The 15,800-nt window shown below is 50.5% G+C and overlaps 1 protein-coding gene across 1 annotated transcript in view; it reads left to right on the forward strand.

The window, feature by feature from the left end:
* The window catches only part of LOC144137796 (calcium-binding protein E63-1-like), a 41,878-nt gene extending 26,955 nt beyond the window's left edge, over positions 1 to 14,923 (forward strand). Inside the window, 5 exon segments of the mRNA XM_077669781.1 lie at positions 2,982 to 3,125; positions 7,018 to 7,151; positions 10,079 to 10,190; positions 14,619 to 14,629; positions 14,631 to 14,923. Coding sequence (XP_077525907.1) covers positions 2,982 to 3,125; positions 7,018 to 7,151; positions 10,079 to 10,190; positions 14,619 to 14,629; positions 14,631 to 14,876 — 647 coding nt within the window. The 3' untranslated portion in view covers positions 14,877 to 14,923.
* The last annotated feature ends 877 nt before the right edge of the window (positions 14,924 to 15,800 follow it).

Consider the following 15,800-nt stretch of genomic DNA (forward strand, 5'->3'; position numbering starts at 1 on the left):
GCGTGTGTTGGCCAAAGAGGTGGAGAATTACCCGAATAGTACCTATTGGGTCGAAAGCAGTTTACCTACATACCTCTCCTCCCCGCGGTGATAGACGTGTTCATAGTGTTGACCCGCTTCATACGGGGGAAATTAGCTGCTTCCGCATTGATTTAGCCCCTGGCCGTAATGAAGGCCGACACGTTCGAGGGTTGCACCGCCGAAGTTGAGAGTCCCAGATTGAGCAGGTGTTCGCGCAGAGCGGTTTTGGCATATCAGCTCGACGGCGATATTTTTTTCCAATATTTTCCATCTATTGTTCGCGCAATAATAATTCACCCGAGTGCTACTGATCAGCTCTAGGCACGCACCAAAGCCGCGAAAGCTGGAGTGCATCACAAATTCTGCGTGAAAGAGAGCATTAAAAAAAGAATAAGACAGAAAGGGCATGGTACGCGTTGCGGAACAGTTTATCGCGATCATTAAACCTTTTTTCGTTTCACAAGCAAATGCAACACAAATCAGTCCCGCGCAGATTTTAAGTGCGAATGCACTTCTTAAGCGAGCCTGAATCGTCCGCCGCCGTTGTCCGCATAGCAACAGCTGCGGGTGCGCGCGCTCCTCGTCTTCCTCCTCGTCTTCCCTAGCAACGGGGGGAGATGGGCGCGCGCTACTCTCCTCCTCCTCTCTCCGCTCAGTGACTGCGGGTGTTGGGCGCCTCCTCATGGCACATACCCACGTGAGGGATTGACCAGGAATCGGGCGTGAGAAGGGCTAATGCACCCGCTTAAAGGAGTACTGACACGAAATTTCCAAACCCTCGGATCCCGTCGTCTTGGTCGGCGACTTCAACGTCGGCGTCCGCAAGGACGGAGAGTGGTTGGTCGACTACATGCACGCCACGCACTCCATGTCGTGCGTACCCCTCGACTCGCCCACCACCATCAACGGCGGTTTCATCGACCTGGCCTTTGCGAGAAAATGCCAAGTCCGCACCGTCCTCCAAGACCCTTTGACGGTCCATTTCACGGACCACAAAGCGATCCTTCTAGCGATCAAGTACAACGACAACACAAATAGGTGTCTGTGAATAAATGCATCTTTCTTTTAAGTGCGAATGCAACCGTTCATTCGCACTTACACACTTTCCCCCTCGGGGAAGTGCGAGGGAATTTTTTTATGTTGAAACCATTGTAGAAACCACTAGTATACATGTCTCCTGCCTTTTTGTCAGCCATTGGGATATAAACGAATAGACGCACTTAACAACCCTCCCTGGTGCCTGTGCTCTTCGTGACACGTGTGCATGTGGACCTAGAAAAAAACAATTGCGGGAACAAACCATTCTGCTTTCTTATTGGTATTTTCCGTGGCCCTAATCACACGCAATATTTTCAGCCTAAAAAGCTAGGGACAGTTGAACCCAGTTCCGGTGCCATATTTAGCGTACTAGAAACGAGAAATATCGGCTATCAAATACTCGCCTTAGCAATCTTCGTGTAACCCAAGAGCGCTTGATATGTGCCGATTTCTGGTACGTGAGCCCACAATGGGCCTCTGCGACTTGGCTGGACTTGCAACCGGAAAGCGAAAACTTGCGATGTGGACGACAGCGAAACGACGACGACCTTTCGCTGTTTTTCCAGTCTTAAAGGGACCCAGAAAAGCCTTCTGTAAAAGTTACAAAAGGCCTGTATTGTCGCGTAGCACCAATATAGCGATGCAATGCCGTTGGAATTATTGATCTGCATTCAGTATTAGCTGCGCCAGAAGCAATTAAATGCACCTCTCCCCACTTGCCGATCGACTCCTCCTCCCTCTCTGCCTCCTTCAAAGCAGCTAGCTACATTCCTGCGCCTAGGCTCGCGTCAATCACTGCGGACCCGCCTTTGCCTCGGGATCGCGCAGGAAGGAGGAAGAGCAGCCGGAAGCCAATGGAAGTGACGCCGCCGGCGGCCGACCTTTCCGGCGATTGGGCGTATCAGGGGACGCCTTCGCCGTTGCGTCAGCAGCGATCGCCGTTGCGTCACCCGCGGTCGGCTCGCTGCGGCGTCGCGCTCATCGGCTGAGAAAGGCGATCTTCAAAAATTGTTTACAAATTATCTGTACAACGTATGGGGCTCACACTTGGCTCAAAAATCCCCCGTTGTGTGTTCTACCACCTGAATGCATTTGATTGCCACCTTCCCAAAGCTTTTCGGGGTCCCTTTAAGTTCAAGCATGGCGGCAGCATCACGCGTTGGCAACTCGCCCAAGCAACCACGGATGGCTGAGTTGCCCTGAGATGGCTCAGGCGGTGCAGCAGTGCCTCGTTCTAGATATGCCAACTGCACTGGAGGCCTGACAGTGGTTTCGAAGCACCATTCGCACTTTCATAACAGGAGGCGCGGGCTTCGTGCAGAAGACAATTGCGGTGCCGGTTCCAAGCACACGTGCGCCCAAATGTCATGAGCGGTTAACCATCGCTCTGTTGAAATGCAGTGGAACCCCTGTAGTGTGTCCCTGGGTTTTACGAAACCCGGGTTTTACGACGGACAGTGGAGTCCTGGGGAAGCCCCCGTAGAAACAACGCATTAAAACCACCTCGGTTATCCGACGCGATTTCATGCCTGGCCTGTCACATATACCAGACAGCGCGCGACCGACCGGCGGCCGAAATGAAAGTGCCGCGGGTCCGTTTAATCGGTTCTGTCCTGCATAGCTTTCTTCATTCTCTGTTCCCGTACGGTCCGGCAGGAAGAGACTCTGCTTCTGGTTGCGCCCTGCTCTCAACTGCTACGCTTTGCTGGCCGGTACAGCGGACCTGACTCAGTTCGCACGCGTTCCTGGTCATCTCTCTGCCCTCTCTCCGGACGTGCAGTCGCTGGCCAGCAAGGCTACTTGAGGCCCTCTCCTTCATTTCATCTCTCCACGTGGGGGTGGCCCAGCGGGAGCCGCGCACCCCCGACCGTTCTCGATCCTCACCCCTCCCCCTCCTCCCGCCCCCTCTTGCGCATGCGCAGAGCTGAAGGCGGCCTTCCTGCTGCTGGACAAGAACCAGGACGGCCGGGTGAACGCGGCCGAGATCAAGCACATGCTGGACAACCTGGGCATCCTGCTCAACGACGCCATGATTCAGCAGCTCGTCGTGCAGGCCTCCGGAAGGGGTGAGCGGCCGCTTCAGATGAGCTGCTCGCACGCGCAACGTGTGCTGCACCGTCGCTCCATAGAACCTCTCGTGTTTTGACGGACCCCGCACACGTCGGCAGAGGCGCATTTTTTCGCCGTTCCTCGGTCAGATTGCAGCTTTGCAATACACTCGTTATTATTCACTTCGGTCGCCAAGGAACTTAACATTCCTAAGCCTACACACAGAACACAAATAAGCCGGAATGGGAGTAAATGGCTTGTGTCATAACTCAGTACCAATTCGGAGCTTTCAAAACTCCTTCCAATGGGAGTTTCGCATTACTCCCATTATTTCGGCAGTTTTTTCAGTAGCATATGGGAGTTTCATTTTACTGCCACTACAATGGGAGTTTCCAGGGGTACCATTGGGAGTGTATTGTTTCCTCCAACTGGGAGTTTTCAGGGGGCGCATTGGGAGCAGTGTTGACCTGCATTCGAGGTTTTTTTGTGTGTGTTTTTGTGCGCTTCATATATATGCGCTGCAGTGGAATGTATTAATGCATTTGGGAGTTCTTAATAAGGGCACAGGCCGCATTTTTATTTTTCGTTGGGGATCACGTAATTTCTAGTCTTTTTCCACTTCAAACGTTGAATGGCGAAACGTGAAAAGTTTGTTTTCTGCACAGTCAATTTATTGCATAAAAATTATACCTGCGAACGATATACGTGCGAACACGTTAATAAGACAATAAAAACACAGAATCAACAAAACACCTACATCGAGAACACAAGGTATCTTGGAAAGAGCTTTATCTACTACAACACTCCTCAACGAAACAAATTTAAGCCATTTGCAAACAATGAGGTCAGCATGTCGTCGATGCGCTGTTTGCTTGCACCAGCCTCCCAAACGCTGACGTTGCCGCACCCCCTCGCGAATTCCCCTGGAAGCCACAGCAGCACATTCATTAGAGGGATAGCAAAACGCTTTAAATCTGCGGTAACAAATACAGAGGCATATTGGGCATCTGACCTGAAAAAAAAAGAAAAGAAACGGCACTGTAAAGACGCTGCACTTGTCACTCTTGTGTCCAACTTTCCGAATGTCTGAATGTTTGTTTAAAGCTACGCAAAATTGCACTTCTGTCCGAGACACCTGCGCGCTCACTAGTTCGTCAAAACGAAGTGTTCTGCTGTTCAAAAAGGTGCGCGACCCTTGTGGCGACCAACTTCTCAAAATGCTTCCTTTCCCTCTTTTCCTTGCGTGTAGTGTTCTGGGAACGAGCTTCAGGTTTTACCCCCCGCACTGCTCTCTCCCCTCACCGAAAGTTAAGGAAAAATTTCGGTCGGTGTGACACCTGCGCGTGCCCCCCTTCAAAAAAAAAAATAAATAAAATAAGCAGTCGTCTGTCGACTCTACAGAATGCTCCCTCGAATGGCGTTTGCTGGTTATAGTTACACGCGCCTAGCGTACGGAGAGCTCCCACGGGGCCCCGACCTTCTCCCTTTCCAGTGAATGCAATTAATCGCCGGCGGCACGCGGCAGTCACCCTCCTCGTAGCAGGCGCGGCTGGCACCACACCTACTTCTCAGGAAAAGCGGCCGCCCTGCGACGTTTGACCGGCCAACTTCACCCTCGCTTGCCAGAAAGCCACAGACACAGCCTAACAAAAACACCTAACAGCCGTCCAGAGTTCGGACAGTTTTCATTCTGCTTGCAAGTGTGAATGAGTGAGTGTTCTGCTCGAGACCCGCGCAAATACGCATTGCGTTCACACCGTTCGGCCTCCCCAATGACGTTCCGGGCATGGTGCCGTCTTTCAAGCACAACGCTCACCTCGAGTGGCGGAGAATCGCCCGTGCAGTGGCGCGGGAAACACGTTGAGTTTATTTGACGCTAGAAGGGGCACAAGTCTCCCAAAATGTTGCGTACAATAAAAAACGTGAAAATCTTACCTTCAACCACCTCGCAGAGGCACAACCGCGTTGTTTTTAACGAGCCACTCTCAGCGATCACTGAATTTAGGCCTCGCGTCGGCTCGCTGGCGTATTCCGTCGGCTCGAAGGTCGGTGACTCGGAGGCGACGTTGCAGTCCGTCGCACGTCAGTCCAGGCTGGTTCCACAATGTTCGCAACGAGCTTCGGTTGTTGGGAAGCACTTCACATCCGTTCGTCCGGCCGCAAGTTCACACTGGCAATAAATGTTCGGGGACGCTGGAGCTCACACGACACCAACTGGCAGCCATTTTGTAAGGACGCGTAGAGGAGGAAGGGGTGGAGGAGGAGGAGAAGGAAATGGAGGTGGCATGGGAGTTTTTAATACTCCCATTAGGACAAACGCAGTAATCACAGCCAGATACTGCGTTTTGTGAAGAGGTACAACCGTGGTAAATGCGCTTATTTACGACGGCTTGTGGCCCCCGGTGTAAACTGGCAGTTTTTCCACCATCATACTACCACACGTGGGAGCAGGCCGCCTGTCGTGAGGAGTTTAAAAGACGTATCCCAGCCAAGAAACTCCCATTCAGGCTAACTTGTGTTTTGTGTGTATAGCCCTAGTAAAATGGATACCAGTTACTTTTTTTTACCTTCATACTTATCGTCGGCTTTGTACGCCCTACAACGGTTGTTTTTAACATCTTTCTTCCTCCCTCCTTTTCATCACCTCAAGTAATTAACAAACAATGCTAGGACAGCCCGCTGTTTTTAAGGAAGGCGCTTCATATGCCGGCTGGTCTCCCTACATGTTTCACCTGAAATAGCCCAACTGCGAGCTGTGAGTTCATTATTCGTGTGGGCAACGAGAATTCAATCTCAATTGCGCGGCGGTTGAGTCGTAGGGGCGCAGTGGAGCGACCAACGCAAACCCCAAAGAAACAGGAAACGAGCCGTGCAGTATGTACCAGGTGAGTTTTTATCGAGAGGGAGTGCGTGATACGTTCGCAGACGACGACTCTGCGTAGCCTGTGCTTACGGGCGTGCGTTCTGTTCCCCGGTGCTTGAGCTACGGCTGAACCCTCGTATTCGTCTGCAAGGAGTGCCTCGACTGATTGGTTTTGTGACACTGAACAGCTCTCGGTGACCTGGTTGACCAGCCATTCATTCAGTAGTGTTATGATCGCGTGTAACAAGCAGGAGGTTCTGGAAAAACTGTTAGATGCGCGAACGCAGTTTTTAAGGGTGAATCAAAAGACCGGTCGGACAAATTACGCATGGGATCGTCGGCTGCATGGTGACTAACTACAAAGGACTATATATATAGTTACATTTTAAATACTAGCACTGGGGCTCATAGTTAAAGGCAGCTCACGTTTAAAGCTAGAAACCCTGGACCCCACTAGTGGTTCGAGATTTTTAAGCAGCCACAGGAGCGCTGAATGCAAATGTAATTCAGGCTAGTTTTGGTGACGCTCGATCGCCTTTATCGATGACTATAGGATCGATTCCGCTTGCTTAACTTGTTCGCTCGAGTCCTTATCAAATGTTTTACTCATTAAATTAATTTGTCGGGGGTTGTAAGTTATCTCTCGCACATTATGCCAGCCTGGCCGCACGACTTACCACCAGAAAGACATTCGCATTGTAGTATGATATTACTTTTTCAGTTCTCAAACCAGCCTAAGACTTATCCTAAAAACGCTGGAGCAGATATTACTGCCCGGGTTAAGAGAAATAGCATTTATTGCAACCATCTTACACGGCCAGCTTTTAATATTGCGTCAGCACATGAGATTTTAAACACCATTGAGAAAAAAATTTGTAAGTTATTCCTTGCTCGCATGGAGGCGTACTTTTTTGTCTGCTTTGAATTCGCGATGTTTAACTGGACACCTGGCTCTAATAGCCAGCGCAGTACATGCACTTCACGGCGCGTTCCGGCTGAAGAGCTCGCGCGGCTGACGCATCCGTGCACGTGACTCTCGTTCCCAGACGACGGCCTGATAAGCGAGGACGAGTTCTTGGCGTGGATGGCCGCGCAGACAGGCATCAAGGATGACGTCATGGAGGACCTGCTGGCCGCCTTCAGAGTGTTCGACAAGGACGCCAACGGATTCATCACCAGGGTACGCACGGGCACGCACATCATTCGCTCTCACCTCCATTTGAACCTCACTGATCCCGCTCGAAACCTGCTCTGAACTTCGCTTTTCCCATCGGCCTACAATTTCACGTGGCCGTGGGACCGCGCCGTGATAAACTGCGCTAAGGCCTGTAAAGGGTACCCCACCGCAAGCAGACTCATTCTGGGGAAAAGCAAACTTCATGACGGGGGATAGCGTTGAGTTAAATATACACAGAGCTGTTTCTGAAAGAGCATTTCAACGCCGAGGAGGAGGAACAAACGTTTATTTTACAAACGCCCACGAAACAAAAATTTCGGCGTTTTTCGGAAACGGAACGTTCCAGAGGAATTTACGCTCTTTTGTGATTTATCAGTAAACATCATTATCATCACCTACAGCCAATTCGGGCCAATTGCAACGCCTCTCCCAAAGACCTCCAACAACTCTTTCTGCGGGAATTCCGAATTCATCCGTAAAGCTAACGCTGGTCAGTGCCCGCATCGCCACTGAGGCAACTGATTACTTCTGTTTTTAGCCACGAGAAGGTTCAAGGTTTGTTGTATATCATCGTCTTCGCGCACTAGCTCGATATCTCAATACGTCGCCTTGTCACGCCACGTAGGAATGATGAAGGTGAATTTACATGCAGATTAAAAGGTTATTTGACAATAAGAGAGACGCTCATATCTTGCCACTGCATCGATGGAGCGAGAGTGGTGCTTAATTTTTAACACTTCGACCGCTTCACATTCACTTGGATACTAGTGGAAAAAAAAGGAAAGACGACAACAAAACGGTCCACACAGATGATCAGCCAGCGAAGGTGTAAGGCGAGGTCGGTGTTTCACGTGTGACGCGTGGCCTGCCCACTGCGAAGAAACGTGCGACCGGTGCTGGCCGTTGCCACCGCCCCTCACGCACCACCCCTGCACCAGTTGTCGCCTCAGCTGCGCGCACGCTCTGCTGCGAGAGAGATAATGCGCTCTCTCCAACTTGGTTTTTTTCGCGCATGCGCGTGAGGCTGCGCCGGGGGAGTCTTCTGCGTGCACGTGACCGCCGGATTTCCTTTCCCCGAGCCGTACAAAGCTCCGCTTGAAAAACACCAGTGCGCTCGCTGAATTCGTGTTTTCTCGGATCTACGACCTCTCAGTCCACCCGGGTCGACACACCTTTCTCGACGGCGCTGGCATTCGCTTCGCTGCAGTCGAAGCCCGTGTCGTTCCCTAAAAGTTCTCGCGTACGCTCGCTGCAGCGCGACGGCAACGAGTCGGCAAAGCGGACGCTAGATAACTGCCAGCGCTGAGCGATTAGTTTGAACTACGACAGCTTTTCGAACAAAGCAACACAGGAACGCGGTGATTGCGCGGTCGAAAGTTCAAGGTCGGCCATTTACTCCCGCTTCAGTGTCCAACGGCCGCGTTAAAGATACGCTGAGACGCTTCTCAATTGGCTCGCTAGTGATATCAGCTAGGACGATAATATCGCAGTGACTATCTTCGCTATTTTCGAGCGTGTCAACCGGGGTTGAAAAGGTTATAGCGGAGAGTTGGGCGAGTTGGTTGCTGCTGACTAATGAACTCGTACTTCTAGCGAACTTTTAGCACGGACGAAGAAAGAAAAGACGAAACACACGAAACACAAGCGTGTGTTTCATCTTTTCTTTCTTCGTCCCGAGCTAAAAGTTCGCTAGAAGTATGAGTTCATTAGTCAAAAGGTTATATTTTCAAGGAGCTCTTACCACGGAAATTAGTGCACCCGTCAGTCCGACCTTGAACACGACGCATTGATTACAGGTACGTGCGACCCGTTCAAGGTTGTAGGATATATCCTTGCACGGGCTGCATAGGCTGCGTGCTGCCAAATACAGGCTCACGCGCATCCGACGGGGTCCAGTTGGGTTTAACGAAGTGCTCCAGCCCTCCCGCGTATACGTGAACCCGAAGCTTAGAGACTATCGCTACGACACCTGCGCGACAGTCTTCAGGACTACCAGTGCTGAGCGGTCAGTCGGCTTTGTGTCGAGCCACTTTTCGCTAGTGCGACCGCGCCATGTTGCCTTCGTTACGCAAGAGGGGAATCCAAAGCCCGCCACCCTCTCCTTCGGCGGTCCTTGCCAATGGTTGTGCTGACGTCACGAAATAAACCCAGTCATCATAACGGTTTCGTGTCTCCATTCTTGCCTGTACAGAAGGCAAAATAAACTGACGGCTAAACCACTGATTCTTGCCTAAATGGAGGGAAAACGACCGGAATGATGAAATGAGTTTGGTAATTACTTTCATGAAAACCCGGCTTCAAGCCACATAAGCCCGGACAGTAAAATTAGGAAAGTACTACGCGTGAACATAGATTTACCCGGGCTGTCTTAACGCCCTCCAGAATGTTGTGAACATAAATGTCGTTAACTGTTTGTCTCTTCTTGCCTAAATAAGAAAAACAACCGGTGCGAAAAGTAATATAACCCTCCGACTTAGCCTTCAGGAAAGTAGTTTAAAAAATGAAGCAGCCGCTAGGAAGAATAAATGGCGAACAAGGCTTTCCTTTCACTTTTGGCGTACGGTAAAGAAACGAGGCACGTTTAAATTGATCCACTTATGTCCGCTATAGCGCACTTGAAGTCTTGAGCTCACTCGGGCAAATGTTTGGCTCCTTTTCACGACAGATTCTGGCACGTCTTAGGCGTGTGGTTTTTTTTTTTTTTTGTTGTTGTTGTTTTGTCATTATAGATCTCGAACAGGATTAGAACAAGAGGGGGCGAATGGACTGCTACAGGGCGGAAATCTTCCACAGGATCGTGAGAAGATTGTGCGCCGCACAGACAGGGGAAGGGCAGCCCAGTTACGCCGTATACCCGGCCTTCTTAAACCGTGTAATTAGGGAGCGTGCGAACACTACAGTGAGAAAGAGCGCGCCATGGTCGTGTGCAGGACGAGCTGAAGATGGCCATGGAGATGATCGGGGAGCCAGTGTCCGAGGCCCAGCTGGACAGCATGATCCGAGCCACGGACACCGACAACGACGGCAGGATAAACTACGAAGGTACGCACTGACCCGCCTTAGCGGTGGCTCAGTGGCTGCCGTGCTGCTGAGCACGAGGTCGCGGGTTCGATTCCCGGCCGCGGCGGCCGCTTTTCTTATGGAGGCGAAACGCAAAAACGCCCGTGCCTACGAGATTTCGGCGCACGTTAAAGATCCCCAGGGGGTCAAAATTATTCCGGAGCCCTCCACTACGGCGCGCCTCATCGCCTGCGTTGCGTCGGAGCGTTAAACCCTATGATCAATCAAATCAATCATGGTACGCACTGCGCGCGGACGGATAGCGAACGCGCACAGGCGTTAAGCGCAGCTCCGATGGGGGCTGGCACTCAGCATGAGTGTTTGGCACGAGAAAGCAGCCCGGACTGGCCCAACTTCAGGTTTTAATTCGGTTATTTAGCACAATTCTAGGCTAACAATTGCCGTATTTACGTCGCCTCCGCCATAAAACGCCTCAACAATCAGGACCGTGGTCAACACCACATTAGCAGCTTCCAAAAATATAAAAGCCTAGCGTCAAGGGCACCATGTCGCAGAAAAGCCGGCGGAGTTGACCGTCAGCAATAAATCCTTAAGTGTCACTTCGCAGTGTCCAATAAAACTCCGGGGATTGTCAGGCGCCGTTTCAACAAATGGCGTGCGAGCTAGAGCCTAAAAGTGCACGCGGGTGCCGTTCTAATAAAGGAGTGTCGTGCACGACAATGGCGCCATTATGTGACTCCAGAGCATGATACGCGAATGATATATGTGCGATCCAAACGGGGCCCGATAACGCTATCGCGTCCCACGCTATCATGTGGCCAAGCTTTTTCCAATTCTCGTTCGGCCTATCTACGAGCCGTGTGGCTCTCTCTGTCCATATATAATTCTTTTTATTCCGCTTTTGAAAACTGAAGTAGTTTGTGTCTTTTCTTTCTGGTTGGTGAAGCGAGACGAGCAAGTGAAATCGCGCGTCTAAAGTAGCGCACAGAAACAAAATCTGTGAACTGGTATGTAAAAGAAAGCTTTACTTAATTGTTTCGAATATCTACAGATTTGGTTAAGCGCGGGTTCGCTAACATAAATAAATAAATAAATAAATAAATAAATAAATAAATAAATAAATAAATAAATAAATAAATAAATAAATAAATAAATAAATAAATAAATAAATAAAGTTAATGGTGTGACTGTGGTTGCACCCTAACAACCGCGCATCTGTAAAACCTACCAGTTTGTAATAAAAATTTAACCCGGTTCCCGCCAGTGTGAAATCTGCCGAAATAGCAGAGCTTCGGTTCTTTTGTGTCGGTTCGGACGCAAACAGCCGCTCGAACGGGAACGGAAGCGCCGCCACCGCACAAACTCTACGCTTCACGCAAAGAAACAGGAAGCGGGACGTGAGCGGCGGGAGCTGGCAGCTCAGGGGTGAGAGAGATGGACCAGATTTGGGAGCAGTTTTTGGAGCAGCGAAATCTCGATTTTGGAGCAGAAGAACATTTATTATGTCCCCTTAGGAGCCTAAAAGATCACATTTTTGGCAACTCATGGGGAGGGGGGGGGGGGGGGGGAGGGGGGAGTGCACTTATTAATCGGTTTTGAACGTACATACACTGAAACAGCCTTTCGATAGAGTTTTTCTACCAGAGTATCAAAAGCTACGAACTGCACTGCATCTTTACAAACCATTTTTAAATTCTTAGGCTCTGTGCAGCGTGGAGCGCCGTCAAGAATATCGAATTGAAAAACTGAACAATCAATTGTAAGGCATTTTTACTATCATGTGAATGTCTAAATTATTATTTGTGCATTCCCAGACTGGGCTTTACGCACAACTCTATAGTTGCGCACAGTGAGGTGACAGTCGTCGCACCCCACCAGCCCTCCCATTTCAATCCCCAAGGTGCATGTTCACTACGCTCCTAATCTGAGTAACGTTGGTATGTTCAGCCATCTCCCTCTTGGCATTAAATTTCCCTTCAGATAGACGAACCATTAATACTAGTGTGCAATAAGAGCCCGTACGTCCCTCTATCGGACACTGCTTGAACATTTTGCGGCGATGTAGCCTGCGCCGCCCCTTCTGCAGTGTCGATCGTACCATTCCCGCCGCTCGCAAGCTCGCTGTCAAGGGCAGCAATAACTCAGCGTTTTATAACACCGCAACGAGCCAGAAATTTCACTTCAAGCTCGCACCGCTCCTCACACACAAGGCCGAAACACGGCGAATTCGCGGGCCCCACGCTATATTTGAACTCCCGTCTTTCGAGTCGCGCAACTTCCCGCAACAGATCAAACGACTAAATGTACACCCAGCCACCCCCATAACCAAAACCACGGTGGAAATCGGCGAAGAGCACTCTGCCTGAAAGACGAGCAACTGCTTTGCCCGGCGGCCATGTTTTCTAATCTTGCCCAGTGATGTCGTTCCGGAGATACGGCGATCCGAGGATTGTCGTTTTTTCATAAACTTGTACAACTAGTTTGTCACCTCAATACACATATGTATTTTTTCTACAGGACTTTGCAATGGTTTCCGACGGGGAAAAGTTTAAAAACTCGCAGAATATAACGTGTGCAACCCGACATTGTGACTTTCGAAAAAACTATATCGCGGGGACAACATCACCCTGGGGGTGCTGAAAAATTATGCCCTCAGTAAGCATTTTCCCCCACTGAAACTGACGGGAGCGTTAAAATACTTGGCTCTCAGACTGTTTTGGAGCAGTTTGGCGCAATTGTTGCGAATTTCAAGCTTTTGGAGCAGCCCGGCGCAGGAAAACACATTTGTACCAAAAGTGCGCAATACGCGCAGCTGTCTCACCCCTGTCCAGGGCGGCCTCCTCCCTCGCATAGCGGGAGGGAGAGGAACCCGCCCTTGCGAGAACCCTGCGCCCTCTGTCGGTGGGTCCGTGGACCTGCGCCTTCCCCTGCCTCACTCCCAGCCGGACGAAAAGGCTCGACCTACAACAGCTCGGCTGTGAAAACTTCTCAGCGAGAACTTGGAAGCGGTTTAAATCGGATCTCGCTCTTGTGGCCATGGTATCTACCGACTATCGCACAAGGCAGTGCGGAAGTTGCCGCGAAAGACAGTATGGAAGAAGTCACAGCCGTTGCGTAGTTACAATACACGCGTACTCTTTATTAAGAACACGCGCGTTTCATGTAATGGTTTATCAGAACAAATTAGTTCATCCGCTTAATTTTTCATTACTTTTCACCGAGCGTCTTTTCCTTGTCAAAACAAAACATAGCCTTTTCTGCCATGAACGGCAGCCATTCGGCAAGTTATGAGCTTCCCCTCATCCTCCAAAAAGTACTTATAACATAACCGTGTCTTAATTTTTGAAGCCGTGAGCACATTTTTCCCAAGCTTTCAGATTTATTCATTCGCGCTCCGCCAGGTAACGGCTTCTGAAACGGCTTGCTTCGCTGCACCATCGTGAACTCTTCGTAGTGAACAAGTAAAAAACTGCGCCATAAATGCCTACTGGAGCTCCATGCTGCTGGAGAGACAGCGAGAGGGCGGTGTGACCGCCGGCATAGGCCTGACGGCGACAGCGGTGGCTCGGTTCCCCAAGGATATCTGAATCCCTGAATCCAAGATGCCCAGCGCCCTCTCCCACTGCTCGTCACACCTTATGGAGGGCAAGGGGTCATTTGGACATGCCCACATGGGTGGTTCACGGTAGCTGGAGCACCGCACGAAGGGTAGCTGGGGAAAGAAAACAGTGTGGGGTGGATACGCTGCAGGAGTGCTGCACGACACGGAAAAGTGTCGCTCTGTAAGGGCCGCCATGTGCGTTCCTGGGCGTCGTAGGGCTGACATTAGCTACTGGAAAACCCTCCACCATGTCAAGAGTTTTGTCTTACAAAGCTGTTACAAGTTAGCCCGCACCGTATATATACGTCCGCATTCGGGGTCTCATTGGATGTATAGTCCAAGGCATTGCACAAAATGTTGAATGGGAGCAGTGTCTTGCATCATTTACTTGTACTCGTGACGGAAAGGATGTGGAAGGCGCTACAACGTCGTCTCGTTTGGTTGCCTTCAACCTGGAGCTCGTTAACCACATCCCGTCCTTTGTTTAACTCGCCCAGCTGTTTATTAGTGTCATCTTTTGTGACGCTGCTGACGCATCGACCCCAACATGTCCAACGTAAGGTCCTAGTTTTGGTGGGAATACGAGCCGAGCCTCGTGAATGCAGTAGTGGCGCACACCTTTCACCCCTTTTCCGGGAGCCCCTGGTGCCAGGGACTGGACCCGATCGGGTTAGCCCTTCAGTGATTATTGCAGATACACCTTGATCGCCTTATTTTTCAAATGGTGACAGGGTTTATCTTCCCACCCTGTTTCGGCAATACCTGACCCAATCTCATACGCCGAACTCCCGTGCCCACTTCCTTCGACGACTGTTCATGTCCCCAACCTTTCTTGTTTCTCCTCGCAGAGTTCGTCACGATCCTGCTATAGCGGCGGACGCCTTGGCTCATGCCGCGAAGCCTTAATTTATACGCAACGAAGAAGCCTTGAACCATCGAGACCCACTCATCGTGGCCTGAACACGGCACGCAAGCCGGGCTCCGCAGCAGCCGCGCACCGCACGTCGCCGCTGCGGGCTGCGGGGCCGGCCGCTGTTCCACCCCTCCATGACACTGTACAAAGATGGCCGGTTATGTATGTCCGCTCGAAGAACATGTTCGCCTGACACAGTCCCCGGCAGCAAAATAAAACTTGCTCCACGAGTCCGACAAATGAGTGCATCTTCTTGCTGGTAATGACCTTTTACGCGGCACGAGTCATCACGTGAAGCGGTGAACAGAGCCCGACACAATGTTATTACTGAGTGAGCAATAGCTGGGGGTCGTGGGAAAACATTTTCGTCCTCAATCATCAGTCGGAGTGCGGCAGAAGAACGAGCTCGAATGACAGAGCGCGCGCGGAGAGCGGTGACTGAGTCAGCCAAGCAGGCGGCGAATCGGTAACAACTAACGAAGCAGTGCAGGATATGGGCTGGGCGTCGTTTGAAGTTCTAGAAGCGCAGACTAAAATATATTTTGAGAGGAGGTTGAGAGCAATGGATAAACGTAGGTGGGCAGATAAGGTTTTTAGGTACCTATATGTTGAAAAGCGTGAACACGCAGTGGTTAAGGAAGACTAGAAGGCTAACGATGAAATACGGAAAGAACCGTGGAGAATCCAAAACAGCCAAGGTAACCAAAAAAGATGCAACTCAGATAGAAACGGATAAATGGAGAGAAAACATGGAAGCTAAGAAGTCGTTAGCGATGTACAGGGCTGAGAAATTCGACATCAGAAAAGGAAATTTTCTACGATAGTTCCAAGGGTAGTACTTTGCTTTTTGAGACTAGAGCAGGTTGCTTGCGATTTAAGAGCACTGTGGAGAAGTGTTCACAAAATGATGGGGCGTGCGTGGTCTGCGGAAAAGAAAGAGAAACTATGCGGCACATAGTGTTAGAATGTGAGGGTATCCATTCAAATCTACATGATGGAAATATTCGGCTTCCAGAGGCCCTATTGGCGGTGAGCGCGAACACAGGCGGCGCTGCGAAGCCCGCCTCCGTGACGTCAGCTTAGGGATTCTCGCATTTGTCGTCTGCTTCACTCAGGC

The sequence above is a fragment of the Haemaphysalis longicornis genome, unplaced genomic scaffold, assembly GCF_048455015.1.
Source record: "Haemaphysalis longicornis isolate Haplotype H1 unplaced genomic scaffold, Haemaphysalis longicornis Haplotype H1 scaffold_5, whole genome shotgun sequence".
Lineage (NCBI taxonomy): Eukaryota > Metazoa > Arthropoda > Arachnida > Ixodida > Ixodidae > Haemaphysalis > Haemaphysalis longicornis.